The 18,903-nt window shown below is 34.7% G+C and overlaps 1 protein-coding gene across 1 annotated transcript in view; it reads left to right on the top strand.

The window, feature by feature from the left end:
• Positions 1-18,903, top strand: part of ASCC3 (activating signal cointegrator 1 complex subunit 3) — a 322,615-nt gene that overhangs the window by 253,563 nt on the left and 50,149 nt on the right. Inside the window, exons 35-36 of the mRNA XM_014841095.3 lie at positions 5,540-5,651; positions 5,849-5,983. Of these exons, the coding sequence (XP_014696581.3) occupies positions 5,540-5,651; positions 5,849-5,983 (247 nt within the window). The remainder of the gene's footprint in view (positions 1-5,539; positions 5,652-5,848; positions 5,984-18,903) is intronic.

Genomic DNA, 18,903 nt, shown 5'->3' with positions numbered 1-18,903 from the left:
TCCCTGTCCACTTCTCTATTCACTGGTATATTGGAAAATCTATTTTTGGTGGAAACTCTACCACACTAATTCTAAATATATAACACTTTTGTTCATTTGATACAAGAAAAAAAATTGTCAGTTTTAGTGAAATAGGAAATTGTGCTTAAATAAATTTAAAAATTTACATATTTTACTTAGTCTGCTATGGACAAGCTCTGCAATTTTCTTTCTTTTCTTCTTTCCTTGATTATATCTTTTTATTATTGTCTGTGCTAACATCACCTTTCCCCAAAGTTGGAAGCGAAGAAAGGCACAGGAGCTCAGGAAATTGGTAAATTTTTCCTCCTTATTTTTAGATCTGTAAAAGTTTTAAGAAGGCTAAAATCATTGTCTCAAATGAAGAGCTTGTATAATGCATAGTTTTTTGTTTTTTTTTGTTTTTTTTTTTAAGATTTTATTTTTTCATTTTTCTCCCCAAGGCCCCCCGGTACATAGTTGTGTATTCTTCGTTGTGGGTTCTTCTAGTTGTGGCATGTGGGATGCTGCCTCAGCGTGGTCTGACGAGCAGTGCCATGTCCGCGCCCAGGATTTGAACCAACGAAACACTGGGCCGCCTTCAGCGGAGCGCACGAACTTAACCACTCGGCCACGGGGCCAGCCCCTATAATGCATAGTTTTAATTTATCTTTGACACTCCCTATCATGAAGAGCCAGAAATTGAGATTTGACTTTTGGTTGGGTGGGAGGGGCATATGTGCACTCTTGTGTGCGTGCTTGTGTGTGTAACAAGAAGACACTGAGGTTTATTTAAAATAGAAAAGACAAAGACCATTTTCAAAATACAGTCATATATAGATAAATAAATATGACCGAATTCTCCAACCCCCTTCATTGAATCATACCCCCACCACACCATCACCAAAAGAAACACTTATATTGACAAAGATTTCAGCCACTGGTCCTGGGTTTTCTCTATATGTGTGTTTATATTCTTGTGTGTGTGTGTGTGTGTGTGTGTGTGAGAGAGAGAGACATGTATATATACATATATGCATATAAAGATACATATTTTATGTATAAATATGTGTAGACACATAAATATGTGTACATTCGTTCACATATATATAAACACATGTACTAGTGCATTATGAAATATAATATATTCCAAATTGAGTTCTGGATTCAATTTGTATGTTCAATTTTACTCTCACTTTTCCCTTGAGATAGCTTTTAAATATTTCTGGGACAAAAAATGTTGTGGTAATTTCAGCTGTCCCTGCAACCACTTTCATTATTTCTGTCATTATTACTGCTGCATAATCCGAACATAAAAAACATGGTGCTGTAACAAATGACTTCCCAGTACTGACAGTTATAGCAGCGGCGCCTCAATACTGATGAGAAATTTCCCAGGGAGATCTCTGGCCAGGTTTACATAAACCAAACAGGAAATGGCTGCCGCTATGTACACTAAATCCAGACTGTTTGGGTGTAGCTTTATCTGTGTTTTACATTTCAATAAAATCTCTTTTATTTTCAACTGGTGAAATTTCATCCTATTAAGGTTGGAAGAAGATAATTTAAGGTTTCATGTGTCACATTCTTGTTTGTCCTTTGATAAAATCTTTTAAAGATAATTTTTTAAAAGTTGTTTTACTTTTTGATAGTTAAAATTTAATGAACTTTGTAAATTTTTATGACAGGGAGAGATTTGTTATGACTTTTCCCCAATGGACTGCTAATAGAAGTTAGCTTGTCTAGCCCATGTGCTAGATGCTGTCAGTATCAAACTGCCTTTGACTTTCACACCTCTCAGGGGACTAGTAATTGTTGTGTTCAAACAGCCTGTAATTGTGATCCCACTGGCTTTCTCAGTACGCTTCTGGCTATTAGAATCATTAAACAACTCAGCACCTGTTAACAGCATTGTAAATATTCAACCCTGCTTGTGTGCAGGTTGAGTCCAATATAGAGAAATCTTACAGAGCTCAGCCTCATAAATTAGAGCTTCTGACAAGTCAATTATTGTGAAACTGGGTTTCTCTGTGAAATAAATGAAATATCGTGCTGACAAAAAGGTAGGCTGTCTGTTTATGGCAAAGAGAAGATAATGACTTGATGATTCAATGCAGCAAGCATGAGACAACGTTGTATCCTTTCTCCGTAAACAGTTGTGTAATATTTCTGTTTAAATAACCAGGAAATTATAAATTTTATACTGTGGAGAGTGCAACATGAAAACAGACCTTTTTTACTTAGCTGTTGCATGCTTTTTCAAGTTAGTAAAGTAATTATTGAAATTAATGATATGTAACATTTTAAGCTAAAGGCTTATAATTATTTAGGCTAGAAATTGCTCAGTGGCTGAACAGTTCACGTGATAGAAACAAAGTCCTGCTAATGCTACTAATAAAGATCATATAAATATAAACTCTATTCTTTTTTGTAGTCTAAATATTCTTTTATATAATCTAAAATATATTCAGAATATATTATCTCTCAATTTTGTGATGTAAAAAATAATTCCATTTATATTCAGTTTATTATTTTACAGTGTCTTGAAAATCTAATTAAGATGTATCAATATCTTTTATAATGATTGGTAAATGTTTTAAGTAACCTTAGAATCAGTCCAAACATTAGCGAAGAATGATGCTTAGTATAAATCAGTGAAGTTATATCACTAACAAAAATAAATGCATTTTATTTAGTGTGTGTGTTGGCTGCATAAGAGACAAGTTTTTAATGATTAAGATTTTACTATTTTATTCTTGAATGTAATATTTCAACTAGCATTCTCTATTTTTAAGCCATCACTTTAAAAATAAATAAATAAATAAAAGTTACCACTTGTATATACTATAATACCTGAGGAAAACAATTTTAGTGATGTTTTTAAAATTCTAGATTATCCCCAGGTATCATAAGGATAAGAGTATTAATATTGAATAGATTGAATATCAATTCAATTACTTAAAATGAATTTTGCATTTCTTCTATTATGGAAGTCAATAAGAATGTTGATGAGCACATTAGAAAAGAACAAGTATATTAATAAATATCGATGGAAATTTTTCATGTTATTCTCCTCAAAAAAATCTGTTAATTTTTAGCAAGTTAGATTATGAATATTTTAATGTAGTCAACAGATAATTTGTTGTAGTCTTAGAGATATAATTTCCCTTGATTTTTTATTTCTTGCAACTTACTTTAAATGTTTACCCTGACTGTACTTTATCTGGATAAAAGCTACAAATTAACTTTAAAAAAGTCCCAGTAGGCTTAAATAAACAAACTTTAGACAGGATGTTAGCCCATCAAAATATACCTTAATATAGACCTAAAACAGCGAGTAAAATAAATATAAAACGAACCTGTTTGTTGAAGGCAAGTGTTTATCATTAATGGTTTATTTTTTGTAAGTCTACCAAATTTATTCATTAAAGCATAAAATGGTAAAATTGGCCTTCCAGTTATATTTGTAGGAGAGTGACTGGTGGTAATCAGCAGCAGCATCCATGAGATTTTTTTTTCAAATTACCTAATAAATTTAGAGTTAAAAATGGAATTTTAACTTTTTGTTTCACAGTAATATTATTTTCATAATATCTTCTTTCTGTAATTTTAATTGCATAAGGAATAGTTTGATTCTTGCTTTACAAATGGTACTACTTATTCAGTGTCCTGGGCACATTTTCACTAGTGTTTTCAATTTAGAAATAACTTTATCAACTATATCTTAGTCCAGACAGCTGAAAATAGTGTTGGAAAATTTATAGGCTTAGCAAGCCAAAAGAATGTGAATATAAAGTAAGCACTTACATTGCAGAAAGTTTGGCTGATAAATTTCATTTGCTGGAAGAAAATGAAAGACAAAAAATATTGTTAATAATTTGGACTAGCTTTGGGGATCTGTCTTTTTTATGGGGCTTTGAATGTCCAGAATTTTTATTTTCACCTCTAAAGCAGAATACATTATTCTAACTAAATATTCCTTCTTAGTCATTTTTCAGGAAAAAGGAAATATTTTCTAAAGGTTTCTAATGCTGGTTTTTCTCTTTCGTGTGTGCCTGATTAGATGAAAGTCTGTACATCTTGTTTAAATTAATAACAGCCCTGGTTTCAATACTTATTTATGTGTTCATTGATAAATATTTGTTTATTTTGCTCTATAAACAAGAGCTTTTCCAGGAAACGCAATAATTTCTCTACAAACTAAAATTAAAAGTATTTCTCTTTTATGAAAATTCAAATCCTCAGCATATAATTATTATTTACAGTTATTTTCCCAAATAAATAGCCTGTTATTGATCCTCACTCAGTGGAGACTCTCATATTTGGGTGTACCTGGCCATTTGTGCTAACTCCTTTTTCTAATGAAAATATATCCTGCCGTGATTTAACTCCTGCTTTGTGTATTTATAAAGAAATTTTTGTAGTATACTGACCCAAAACCTTTTCCTTTGAAAATAAGAAGAAAAAAAAGATCACCATGTTGACATGTTTCTTCATCCTTCTCAGACTGTGGTTTCCTTTAGGCCTCTCCCATTTGAGATTGTTAACACTTTTTTCCGAGGCTGTCAGAATCCCCCTCCTATTCTTGTACAGATGTAAAACCCTCGTGCTGGGGTTTCAGTTGCAATAGCCTGTTCCCTGAGGCCACTTTCCACTTCTGTTCGTTGATTTGGATGGAGGAAGGAGAGGTAGGCCACGTAAACTCTCCATACTGAATAGGGTACGGGCTTCACTCAGCAGGAATTCAAGAACTGCCATGCCTGTGGGGACAGTCCCTCAGCTTTGGGGTCTATTCCCAAGCTCAGAGTCCTGGTGACCTTAGGGATTTACCAAGAACCTGTCCGGGATACAGGGAAGAGCATTCAGGTGAATTTCATGTCCTTAGGTTTTTTACTTGCAAAATATCTAGAGCTGAACCTATGTGTTTTCTGTCTATTGAAGCTTAGTTAGAATACTTTATTTTTAGCCTAATGATGTCCCTTCCAATCTTGAAGATAACATTTATTCCTTAAGCACTAGGGGAACAATAATTGACTAAATTTCCTAAAAGAACTCATCTACCACCCAAATCAATAGTTCTGTGAGTTTTGTAAAGTTACTGAGGATAGGTTTTTATACATAAAAGGGAATTTTATGTATATAAATGTGTATACTAATATATCAATGTAAATAATATATTTTTATATGCTTCTTACCTTTTCTAAGTCTGGTGCATAATTTTAGTTTGCTGTAGATGTGTAATCTGAAGTAATGCCAGTTTTAACACTGGAAAGTTAGTATCTTTTTAAAATGATGCTGAATTTTATCTGCTTAGCCCACATGTTTTTAATGCATTGTCGTTGTTCATCCTTGTCATCAAACCTTGGTATGGGGCTTTTGATCTGTAAAATGGGAATGGTAATCACAGTTGCTTTATTTCTTTGATTCACTAGAAATATACTTGTTTTTTGAAATTCTGAAAAGAAAAGAACACTGTGAAATTGAAGTGATAGTTTTAATAGAATATATCTAGAAACAAATAATGACTTCCCTTATTTTCCAGCTACTACAATTTGAGTGATGTGAGCCATGATTCTGTGAACAAATTTCTGTCCAATCTGGTCGAGAAGTCCCTGGTTGAATTGGAACATTCCTATTGTATTGAAATTGGAGAGGTACGACTCAGCCATACACACTCCAAGTGCAAAGACTGCCTGGCTTTTTAACAGCAGGGGTTTTGCTTCTAATGATAACCAAAAATTGTAATGAAATTGTTGCAATATTGATTTGTAGTATGAAATATTAATTTTATGAATGTATCCATTTCTATTGTACTTTTTATTTATGTCATTTGATCTTTCTTTTGAAATAGGATAATCGGAGCATTGAACCTCTGACATATGGCCGAATTGCCTCTTATTACTATTTGAAGCACCAAACAGTTAAAATGTTCAAGGAGCGTTTGAAACCTGAATGTGGTACTGAAGAATTGCTTTCAATTCTGAGCGTGAGTTTCCTGATGTTATTGCATGGTTTTTTTTAATATAAAGAGATTATATTTGATATATTTCATACCTCCTCATTTACTTTGGGTCTTAAATTGTTGCCATCCAGTTCTTCTTGAAATTTGGCGGAAACTGTTTATGAAGTCCTTCCCTCTGTCAAACAAGATCAATACAGAGCAACATATCTTGGTTCCTCTGGGGAACCAAGTGCCCCACAGATAAGGTGACAACATAATTTATCATTCAAACCTGGATCTTTCTGATAACGGAATGGAGCACTCTTAATATTGAAGCCAGGATAATAGGTGTAAACTAGGCTCTCCTGGGCAGCCAGGCGATCACCCTGTACTTTAATCTAATAGCCCCTCTGAGTTAGAATTAAAAGCTTTTCTTCTTGCTTCTTTTGGGTAATTCTTGTTAAATTCATGATGTTACTGAATTTTCTTTACCTGAGGATCCACATGATTAAGCTCTCTTAAAATTAATGCCAGAAAAGCTGTTTAACTTCCCACTTCCAAAACATGTACAACCAGACTTATCACACAGTAAAAAACTATACTGAGTTCATTTTTGCTTTTTGCCAAGAAGCTAAGAACTAAATTCAATATTGAAGTTAAAATTACTATTAGGAGTACCTTCTCCACCTTCCTTTCTGCATACTATATATATGTGTTATTTATTTTTTTGGTCTTTGTTGAATTTAAGTATAATAATTTACAACAAAATTTTGTTGGCACATTATTCAGGGTATATGTTACAAGTGAATACTGTATGGTATCTTATCCCTTGAGTGTCTTGGTGCCTTTTAAAAAATTAAGAACCATTGGACTATAATGTCTTTAAGATCCTTCTCTTCTAAATTCACTGATTCCGAGATAGTTCACTTACTTAATAGGTTTTTTCTTCCCTCTCCTGTTGCTTTATCATTCTCAATAGGCTTCAATATCCCATTCTCAGTTTTCTAATTTTTCAGTATTTTTCCCTTTGAACAACTAGTGTATAGATTTTCTTCACAGCATAAGGCCAAATACGTTGTAGTGACTCAGAAAATATTTGTTAATGGATTCATAGGTAGATGGATGGATCCTGTATTAACCAGTTTCCTATCGTTTGCTCTATAGAAAAGAGAAGATTAACATATATGAGGCAGCTATCAAAAAATGATTTTTTATGTAAAATTAAAAATTCATTTCTGAAGTAAGAGTATAAAAAAATGAAAAACATTTTTAGATTCCGAAAATTGAGGTTTTTATTATTTCCTAGTCAGAGATTCATAAAAATAGCATTTATCTGGGGGAAAGACAGTAAAATAATGGTTAATTAATTTGGGCAAGCATCTTAAATTAGTTATCTGTTAGATTTAAGAATATAATTTTCATTTCATATTTATCTACCTTGATATATTTAACTAACCTAATATTTAAAGGTTGTCTGCCTTAGGAACACATATAATAATAGCTAACACCTTTGTGTACTTTTCATGTGCTGGGCACCGTTCTCGGAACTTTGCAATGATAAGTCATTTAATCCTAACAACAACCACTCATTTGATATTGGTAACATCCCATTATTATTCCTATTTTACAGATTAACCAACTTTTTTTGCAGTCTAGTACCTGAGTATGGGTTCTTAACCACTGTACTTTGCTTCCTCTCATGTCATGCAAACACACACACACACAATGAGGTGGAAGGCACTAAGGTGGGAAGTACAAAGTACCTCATGTTAAGACTGGATGCACATTGTTTCTAAAGGAGGTATGTTGGGGCCAGCCCGGTGGTGCAGCAGTTAAGTGCACACATTCTGCTTCAGCGGCCTGGGGTTCACCAGTTTGTATCCTGGGTGCAGACATGGCACCGCTTGGCAAAAGCCATGCTGTGGTAGGCATCCCACATATAAAGTAGAGGAAGATGGGCACGGATGTTAGCTCAGGGCCAGTCTTCCTCAGCAAAAAGAGGAGGATCGACAGCAGTTAGCTCAGGGCTAATCTTCCTCAAAAGAAAAAAAGTTAAAAACAAAAAAAGGAGGTCTGTGAAAACCGTATGCCTATTATGTTCTGCTTCTCTCTCTACTCCACTAAAAAAGCCCAAAAATGCATACAATACCAGGAGAATTAAATCATTATCCTCTATGCTTCATTCTTCTCTGTGAAAAGGCATTGATGGGAACAAGAGGTCTGTCCACATCCTGTTTCAGCAGCCTGTTTATTTCCAGCATTACGCAGCCTAAAACCAGTTATGCTGATCTCATAGGGCATTTTTATTAAGATAAAGTCAGTTCTTTTGTGAATAACTAAACAAAACAAATCATCTGCAAATATGTGTCAGGTAAACTCAACAGAATATTTATATAGATATTGTTTGGTGTACTCCCTTAAAAATTTGCACAGCAACAGTGATGTAACCTCTTCATCCTATGGTGTTTGAGTCGGAGGAACTCTCAGCTTCCTCTAGAGAGTGTCTAAGTCTGTAGTGTCTCAGTGAGACTTCTTTTTGCACAAGTATAGCGGGGCATTAGAACTGTAGGACTCACAGTGACAAGCAGATATGCAGGCACCACCAGCTTATTAATTTCTTATCCAGGAATTATTCCCTATTCACTGAAGAACATATGTGTAACTACCAGAGAAACATTACATGATAAAGCAAGATTGTGTTTGAGGTAATTACAGTGCAATTTCTAGAAATCATTCTTTCACTGAGAAGTGTTTGTTAAATATTTTCTCTGAGCACACCAAAGATTCCTCAGTGGAATAGCCTCATTATCCTCCCTCCCCTCACCTCCAAAAACGCCTACAATCTCCTTGTGATTTTAAGACAAGGAGAAAGAGCAGTCAGTCAGGAGGGACTGGATGATAAGCGCAACAGGGCAGAGAAGAGTTGGGGGAGGGGGGACAGTTAGTGCTTCACGGGCCTATTCCCATTGTCATTGTTTTTGTTCCTATAATACTTAATGTCACATTATGTTTTTGAACAATTCAGTATTATAGCTTATTCACTATTAGCATCTCCTTTTACTAAGACATCCCCATTGATGTTTCTAAAGTCATTTTTGAACTCTTTTACTTTTTGAATTTACAAATTATTTTAAGAGGAGTTTTTAGTATTCCTGAGAAGATCACAACTGAAAAGCTTCCATTCTCTTGAGTATTACTTTGCACTTATTATAATACTTTCATCAATTTAATTTTGACAGTGAATGAAATTTTCTCATCATTTCTTAGGCTACATATTGTATTTAACTTTTGCATTTTGGTCTCTTTACTATTAATGATAGTGTAGAAATTATATGACGGTTTTTCTTTTAGGTCCTCTGAAACTGTTCCATTGTGATTATTGTTGACACAGAGAAAACAAACTAGGAGGTAACCATCGAATGAAAAAGGAATACTAAAACATTGATTGACTTCAGCAAACATTTAAAATATATAAACCTATTATTTCTCTTCAGTTAACATAAAAATAGTTTCAGATGATGATCTCTTGATCTTATGTGTTCATAACTGGTGATCAATACCTTTTTTAGGGCCTTTCTTTTAGAGAAGGTATGTATTTAGAAGCTCATACTTGGCTACCGAGTTGTTTTTCCTTTATACGAATGAATTGGAATTCTCACTCTTTATCTAGTCATTTTGTATATTATTATCAACTTTCCTGAAATAAGAATAAAATTTCTTCTTTTTTTTTCTTTGAGGAAGGTTAGCCCTGAGCTAACATCTGCTACCAATCCTCCTCTTTTTGCTGAGGAAGACTGGCCCTGCACTAACATCCATGCCCATCTTCCTCTACTTTATATGTGGGATGCCTGCCACGGCATGGCTTGACAAACAGTCACCACCTGGGATCTAAACCAGTGAACTCAGGGCCTCTGAAGCGGAATGTTGTGAACTTAACTGCTACGCCACTGGGCCGGCCCCTAGAATTTCTTCTTAAGTAGGGATATGATTTTATTGCCTTTATAATATTTACTAGAAAGGGTATTTTCTTTCAAAAGTAAAAGAGAAAGCCTTTAATCAAGTCATTTCTTCATCTGTTTTCTTTCGAAGTGCTTTTGGCACTGCAGACTTCCTTCATAGCAGAAGGTTGTCAGGTTTGATAAGAATATTCCATACATTAGGTCTTCTGAATTCTATCCTTTATGTTCTTTTCCCCTATCAATAGACTGGTTTGGGTCAACCTGGTGTTTTGCAGAATCTTTTTATATTGACAATATCACCCTTTTGACTGAAGCATGGAGGAAATAGGAAATTTCTTATGGGTCGTGGTAATAAACTATCAAAGACACTTGGGCATTGCTGCTGAATGAGTGTGGTGCTCTAAGAATGGCAGCAGTATGTTGCCCATCATTAAAAAGAGTATCTAAAAAGAAGACAGGATATAGGATTCTGTCCTTCACGTTAATCTTCCCTCTGCAGGAAATTTGCTATCTATGTTTCTTCTGGCCACACATCAAAAGAACATCATGGAGAAAGTGTGAATGGGCCCAAAGTGAGCTACTCAAATGATAGAAGATATGCGATTAGGGCATTTCAGTCAAGAAAGGCAAAGGCTTTGAATCAGTGTAACTGAAATTAAAATCATGAACTGTATGAATGGAGGCCCTCTTTGGATCTTGAGCACAGTAACTTTTTCAATTAGTGGGAAGTTCCATCTGATCCTGCAAGTAATACGCTCGGAGAATTTATGACTTCAATTGATGAATATATTATAGGCCAAAAATACATAGATTCAATAAGGGTTGGGATGAATTTATTAATGTTAAAACTGCTAAAGAACTAAAGGAGAAGATGGAATTGCTGTGACTGTCATATTTGGTGTGCCATGATGGTCATTCCATTGCAGACCAGGGAAGGCAAGCCTTAGGACTGGAACTGTATGGCATTTGCGTGTTTTCTTTTCTCTTGGCCCAATAGATATTTTAGGAATACTTTTATCCTTCAGAATATTGTGGGGTTGGTTGGTTTGTTTTTAAAATGTGGCAGTCTGTTATGCTTTCAGGTACCTAATTCCTGTTGATTATTACTCCATTATATGTAAATCTTTATTCCAGTCAACACTGAAAAAGAAAACACACTTCCACTAATGTTTTCTTCTCTAGTAACAAATCTTTTGAGACTTCTCTTTTCACTGTTCATCTTCTTCCTGAGAAATTGGACTGTTTCTGGCTTACGTCTTTACATGTCATTGTCTTTAAGTGACATTAAAATACTCTATTGTGGGTGTAAGGCCAAAGATTGTAGTGAGACTATTTCTCTTCACTAATCTTATTCTATAATAGTAACCCGTTTATTTAAATCTTATCTTTCTAATACATCCATGAAAAGAATAAAACTAGCTTTTACTGAACACCTACCCCATGCCTGGCACTTTATATACATTGTTTATAATAATCAAACATCCCTTCATGGTAAATGTTAATACAGAGAAAGCAAAATTGAAGTTTACTAAGGTTAATTAAGTTTTTCCAGCTTCTATGGAAAGTAGCTCTTTGGAACTTTTCCCTCTGCCGTACTTCCTCTTCTGGATGTATTTTATCCTTATCGTATGATTTAATTTCAGCTGTAAAAATTTTTAAAGCATTGAAATGTAAGAGTATATACTTTTAAAAAGCCAATTAAGAAACAGAGTTACTTCTAAAATTCTATGTGACCTTCCAACTTAGAATTATAGGTACTAAAAGCGATATTAATTACCGGTAAACTAATTATTTCAACATTCCTTATTGAAAACATGTATTTTAAGTTTTAAGCAATATGATGTTATTTGGAAAGGTTGGATATAAGAACTCTTGCCAGGCTTTTTTTAACACCATGAATTAATAAGCTTCATAATTAAGGCAGCTGCCTCACACCTCTATTGTTAAGCAGTGACATTACATCTGTCTTGCTCCATTGATGCCCTCTCCTACTTACTGAAGCATTTAGCAGTTTTGGCAACAAGGATTACATGGCATGGAGTAAGTAGTCTAATTAGATATAAGTGAAAATCCTGAGGGAAAAGGACATTTTAAAAGTAATTTGAAGAATCTCTTAATGATGTTGGCACTGAAAACCCAAGTCTACAGTAGAAAGTGCCTGTCATCATGGCAAACAAGGCTAGTGATTTGATATGTTCAGTGGACTTTTAGAAGGTAGCCTATTTTAAAACAGTTACAGAAATGAAAAGATTTCAAAGTTAGGAAAAATTTATTTGAACAGATTTTATAAAATATGCTTGCCATATATTAATAGCTTTGAAAGAAAGCAAAATATGCCCCAGATATATTCTGTATCTAGAATTTTCGATAAATTTTTTTAAAAGATATACTCAGTTGTTATGGTTCTTGTGACTACACAGAAACATGAGATTATATTTATGTATCAAATATCCAATTTGAAAAGTTGTGAAATTCTTATTTTTCTACAAAGCTTTGGATATGGATTAAAAGTAGGGGTTTCATGTGTTAATATAAAATAGAACCATTCCAAATTTAGAAAAGTACTAAAAGAATAAGAATTTTATATATCAATAAATTTCTAGGTTTGGTATTTCTCTGTACAGCTTGCTTTAAAAGCATACTGATTCTTTGCCTTGCCCATATATAGAACATTTTCAGTAATAGAACATTTTTAATGCTTGAATTTTATCCTGTTTGGGGCACGGCTAGAAATCCTTTGGTAGAAAACTGCAAAAGTATCTTTCTTAAACAGGAGCTTGGAAAAGTAAGCAAGAATTTTTTTGAAAGAGAGAAATTTTAAATGAAATAAATAAAAAGGACAAGCCAGATATGAATGGCATTGGTAGGGGACCCAGCATGTAAAATTAAAGAATTCATTAGAGGGAAAATGAAAGGAAGGAAAGGTTAACTGAGTAACAGTGAACATCACCAACCTCATGGCCTTCCATTTCCAAATAACCGCCTGACAGTCACAGGATCCCATCTGCTACTCTTTATCTTCCTAGTGGGGAAACCTAATGGGATATCTTCCAGGTTCACGAGAAGAGCCTCCCCAACCCTCAGGCTGGGGAGCTGCCTGGCATCTTTTGGAGAGGCACAGATGGCAAATATCTTGGAAAAAAGTATCTTTCTACTTCTCTTGGTCTCTTTCCCTTGAGAACTTCCCTATTCTCCATTTTTCTTAGCTTCTTCCCAGCTTGCTGCCCTTAGAAGCTTTTCTCAGCACAGAGAAAAGTGGATTGTTTTCCTGGTAAAAGGCCCCCATCTCAGATATGTCTCTTGTGATTTAGTAGATTACTCTTAAGATTTTTAAGCTAATTATGTTCTGATGAGCATGATGTATTTGCGATATTATGTGAAATTTGTCCTGTTATAGATTTTTGGTTCTTTTTTTATTTTATTACTTTTGGCTTCCTAAACTGTCCCACAGAGTAACAAATGTCAATTAGGATGCTAAAGGTTGGTGATTAAAGAGGGTTGTTAATTAAGAAATGAGTTTAGATTCCAAAGTATGGATACCTTTAATATTTCTTCCATTATCAACTAGTTTAACTTTCTCATTTTTCACGAATCAAAGACCCAGTCTTGCCCAAGATGACACAGTTATTATGGAAAAATAATATAAAAACTCAGCTCCCAGCAGAAAAAGGGCAGAGTTGTAATTAGATTTCATATCTCCCGGCAACCTCTTAAATGTCCTTTCTCTTTTCTTTCCCTTTGCTGTTTTGTATTTTTCTTTCTCCTCTTCTTGCATCTTATTTTGCCCTTTTATTTCAACTTACAAAGCAAGGTACATAAAAAGGCTACACCATTAACCTTCTCAGCCTAAGCTATCTGCAAAAAACACTTTCAGCTTGTTAGCATTTATTAAGATTTGTTAAATGTTCTCTCTAATATTTAGTGCCCTTGGAAGAATACCAGAGAAATAGAAGATAGACCCATATATTCTAAGGCAATTCCTACTAGGGCCCACAGAGCCCATTAAAAACAAAGGAATAAGCTTGTGCCGAATTCATCTGTCTCTTCTGCTGCTTTACCTATGCATGGAAAGTGTTTAGTCGTACTTATGGCATTCAAGGCAAAAGAGTTGCTGACGTTGTCCTCCCCAAAAGTCAGTTACCAACCTGGCCTGTGGGCGAGATTGGATCACCAAGCTCCTGTAGGTCATATAAGAGCATTTACAAAGGGAGACTCCATTTAGACATTTCTAAATTACACATATAATCTTGGATGATTTCGTATAAATTAAGTCATTTTTATAAAACTCCAGGGTCGTTTGCTTTTCAGGGAACCCTATCATGAATCATCTAGCAATGTAAATCATTAATTTGGTTTTGAAAATATTTTTGTCTGTCATTGGGAATAACACTCTGCTTAACTTAATATCATAAACTATTTAGAATTGTAAATACACATACAATCACATTGGGGAAATAAAAATGTAATGAAACCAACATTGAAGATTATTGTTTTACTGGGAATAAAATCTTTTCCCTAAATTCTAACCATTTGTCATTTCGTTCTGCTTTGAGTAAGCAGAGCATAGCTTAGACTTTAAAAATAAGTGGAAAATAAATGGAAATTTTAATATTGGATAAAACATTTTTAAATATAGTTTTCATATGCTGCAAATTGGTTTCTGCTCAAAATGTTTCTAATTTTGTCTCAAAAAATCTTAAGTACTCTAAAATTATTGTTAGGGTCTCATTGGTCCAGCAGGTGGTGCAGTTCAGAAATTAATGCTAGCTCCTTCCTCAATTAATAATGGTGATCAGAAGTGTTCCGTAACACTCATGGTTCCTGTCTTACATATCTTCTCGATACAAATAATGCCAAAACATTATGTAAACTAAAAAATAGACCATCCTGCCTTTTATTCTCACAAAGCAGCCAAGTAGGTAAATAAGTGTGATCAATTCCAAAACTTAAAGCCAACTGAATATATTTCAGTATCATTTCTGTGTAACAGAGCAAAAGAAAAATTAAACATCCTGATATCCTTCCTAACCCCCAGTTGGTCTAAGCAGAGTCCTAGAATATTACTTTTCTTTGGAAACATGGAATTTTAAAAGGAAAAAATTATCATAGAAATACTTCTTGGTAGGGAGGGACATACAGCCTTTTAGCTTAACTAATATGCAAGGCTTTTTCTTTATGTAATAAAGTAGAGAAACACGATAGAATCACTATGTGCTTTTAAAAAATGTTTTTTATTGTATTAACACAGGTTTGGATAAAATTTTTGCAAATTCCCTATTGTAACATGTATTAACGTGTATCCTAATATGTGCTTAAAAATTCATTATATTTAGCCATCTCCTTGGTTTATTGAATCTTGTTTTACAGATGTTGCTACTTTTATAAGTTTGGGGGGTTTTGAATGAAAATGGTACAGTTACCCTTCCTTAATTTGTTTATTATTGCTGGCTGTATTTCTTTATACTTAATAAATAATAGATTGTTCTCCCAACTCATTGTTTGTTATCAGACCACCACTAGTCCTCATACATTAGCTGTTACTTAGTCTGTATAGAGATATATTTCTCCTGATCATTTTCTTACAAGACAATTTCTTTTCCATTAATCCTTCTGAGTAGTTCTTTTTATAGTCCTTCTGTTTTAAAGAAAAGAGCCAATAGTCCAAGTACAGAACGTTTCCAGAACTATAACTTTTGTGACATCACCAATAAGTATCTCATGGACTTATTGGGAAAATTAAATTAGTTAATATAGGTAAAGCACAGAACATTTCCTCATTTACAGTACCTGGTAAATGTTAGCTATTATTATATTTAATAGTAATATTTATTGGGCACATACTATATTCCAGGCATGGAGGATACAGCAGCAAACTAGGCTGATGAAGTTCTGGTACTCATGGACCTTATATTCATAGTGGGGTTGGTAAAAAAACAAGTAAACAAATAAACAGGTCATATAATTTCAAGTGGATGTAAGTAAGATTTTTTTAAAAATAAGGCAAGAGTCTGAAGGTAACTAGAGGAGGCTGTTCTTCATAGAACAGTTAAGGAAAGCTTTCCTGAGGGGATAATATTTGAACAGAGAACTGAAGGACGTGAAGGAGAGACTTAAGAGAAAGCCTTGGGGAAGAAATTCTAGGCAGAGGGAATGGCAAACACGGAGGCCATAAAGCAGGAGCTACTTGTCAGGTACAGAGAATAGCAGGAAAGCCAATGGGCTAGAGTGGAATAAGCACTGGGAGGCATGGGAAGCTGGGGCTAGGTCATCTATGGCCTTGTTAAGGAGTTTGGTTTTTATCCCAAGTGTCAGAGAAGCCTTTGGAGGGATTTTGATCTAAAGAGTGATGTGGTATTATTTCTTCTGAAAAGACCACTCTGGCTCCTTAGTAGAGAAATGATTTTTGCAGAAAGTCAGGATGAGAGAAAATGGATCAGAAGTTGAAATAATAAGTAGTAATTCGACTCAGGATGTTTTGAAGGTCAAACCAACAGGAATTGATGGATTAATTATAAGTAAACAGGAAATAAATATGGTGCCTGGGTTTTTGGCCTAAACAACTTGGTGAGAGAGAATACCATTTACTGAGGTGAAGAAGACTGGGTAAAGAGCAGTCTGTGTTTGTTTTAGGAGGACTGGTGACAGGCATATGGATGGCATTAAAAATTTCCAAGTCATGAGGTTTGTTGAGATCATCTGAGCTGCGAGTATTGACAAGAGGTCTGAAGATGGAGCTCTGGGAACTCTAGCATATTGAGATTGGGGAGAGAAGGAGGAGAAGGTGGGTCAGCAAAGAAAACCAAGAGTGAGGGATGATAAGTAAGAAGGGAAACTTTCAGGAGTGTGCACTGTCCTGGAAGCCAAGGGAAAAAATAGTCAAGAAGAGGATGGTGGTTAACTGAGTTAGACTGTTGATGTGGAGTGGATGAGAGCTGAGATTAATCATTTGACTTGATAAGATGGTGATCCTAGATGTCTTTAATGAGTAATTTCAGTAGAGTGATAGGAGACAAAAGCCTTATTTGAGAGGACTCAAGAGAGAATGAGTTTTAAGAAACCAGAGCCAGGAAATACAGCTAATTCTTACATGGAGCTGGGGGAGGGAAGACATGAAATCATTTTTTTTTTAAGATGTTATAGCATATTTGTATGCTGATAGAAATGATCCTATAGAGAGGAGAAAAAAATGATGATACAGGAAAGAACAAAGTCCTTAAGAAAACAAAAGGGAAATAAGAATCAATAGATAAGTAGAAGAATTGGCCTCAGGTAGAAGTAGAGACAGTTTACCATTATAGCAGGAGAAAAGACAGAGTGTTGGGGCATAGATGCAAGGAGGTTGGTATTGGTGGTAGGATAATGAGGAAATTCCCTTCTGTTTGCTTTAATTTTTTCATGAACTTAGAAGCAAGGTCATCAGCTGCACCTGAGGAGATGGGGAAAGACCTGTAAATGTGAGCAAAGGCTGTTAATAGGCTGAGGTAGCTATGGTGTGGTGGAATGAAGATGGTGTTTGCCTTTAGGAAACACGGGTTCAAATCTCAGCGTGGCCATTTTAACCTCTTTGTGCAAGTGGCAAGTCATTTAATCTCTCTAATCCTCAGTTTCCTCACTTGTTAAAAAATGTGCAGTCATACCTGCCCTACTTATCACAAGATTAGTGTGAAGATCTAATAAGGTAAAAGATATGTGTTCAAACATAGCTGACCTTGATCTAGACAGATTTTTTTTTTGTTTTGTGTTGTGTTTTAGTTTAGGTTTACTATTTGTGTTTTGCTTTTAAAACTGCCTCATTCTAAACACCTTAACGTTTTTAGGGCTTCAGAACACTTAGTCTCTCTGTCAGAAGGGCTGGCCTTATTAGATTCACTAAGGAGCTTTTTATTTCATTATTAGTGGTTTGAGGAATAAAGAACAGTACAGAGTCATGATCCCAAGTGCAGCTTTGTCCCACCCTGGCATGTATCCTTTAGTGAGTTTTATAGCTGCTCTTTTTTTTTTTTTTTAACAGATGGTAACTTCATTTGAGAGATCTTGGTATCCTTGATTGCACTGTCATTTTCTGAGTTTTCTCTTAGGCTGCTCTGCCTCTTGTCCCTTGTTCCCTCTTCCTTTCTCCTCAGATTAATATTTCACTAGAGGCCATGGTTCTGGGTTTAGTGGACCACAGGGGAGTAATAGCAATGACTCCCCACTGCCACATCATCCTACCTCCAAATAAAACAGCCCTATGATTCGTTCATGAAACACTTCCCTGGCTTCCACCAATGTCGGTGCTCCTAAGAGTGCTCATCTATTTACAGTTGTTAAAAACCACTTAGTAATTAGAAGAAATCGTAAAGTAATTATGATTAGTAATAGTGATTATGGCTGGGTGATTACTCCTTCACTAAGATGCTTTGCAAGTGGATTAGCACTTCTTTGAATTAGGAGTTTGTTCTTGAAATCTATGGGGAAGCTATATTAGTAAGAAAAATATTCTTTCTATTGAGACTAGGCAGAAAGCTGTAGAACAGCCAGGAAGCCGTTGGGAACTTGGCTGAGAGAAAAATCAGGCAAATCAAATTGGCCATTTTATTAGGCATATATTCATCTGGAAAAATTCTCTTCATTCGTTTGCAGTTAAAGCTCTGGTCATTTTAATCTAGTTCATTAGTAATGCCAACTCTAAGTTGGGCTGTGCTGTTTAGTAGTTTCTCTTCCTGAATAATTAGGTGACTATTACATTATTTAATATAATACTTGGGGGGGGACCATATTTAAAGTCTAGGTACTTGCGAAATATAGTTTTTCAAAAATCAGCATTTTTGATATACAAATAGACAAAGAATTACTTCATTTTAATTTCTAATGAGGAGATTAATGTCCATTCTCCCTTACTGGTTATATTTTCTCTTGCTTGTCCTTCATTTTCTCTTATTTGGAAGCTTATCTGTTCTATACCTATTACTCTCCTACAGATATTCTTAAACACACATCTTCAACAGTCTGGCAAGTATTTATTTA

The sequence above is a fragment of the Equus asinus genome, chromosome 24, assembly GCF_041296235.1.
Source record: "Equus asinus isolate D_3611 breed Donkey chromosome 24, EquAss-T2T_v2, whole genome shotgun sequence".
NCBI classification, from domain to species: domain Eukaryota; kingdom Metazoa; phylum Chordata; class Mammalia; order Perissodactyla; family Equidae; genus Equus; species Equus asinus.
This window is presented reverse-complemented; position numbering and strand designations above follow the sequence as displayed.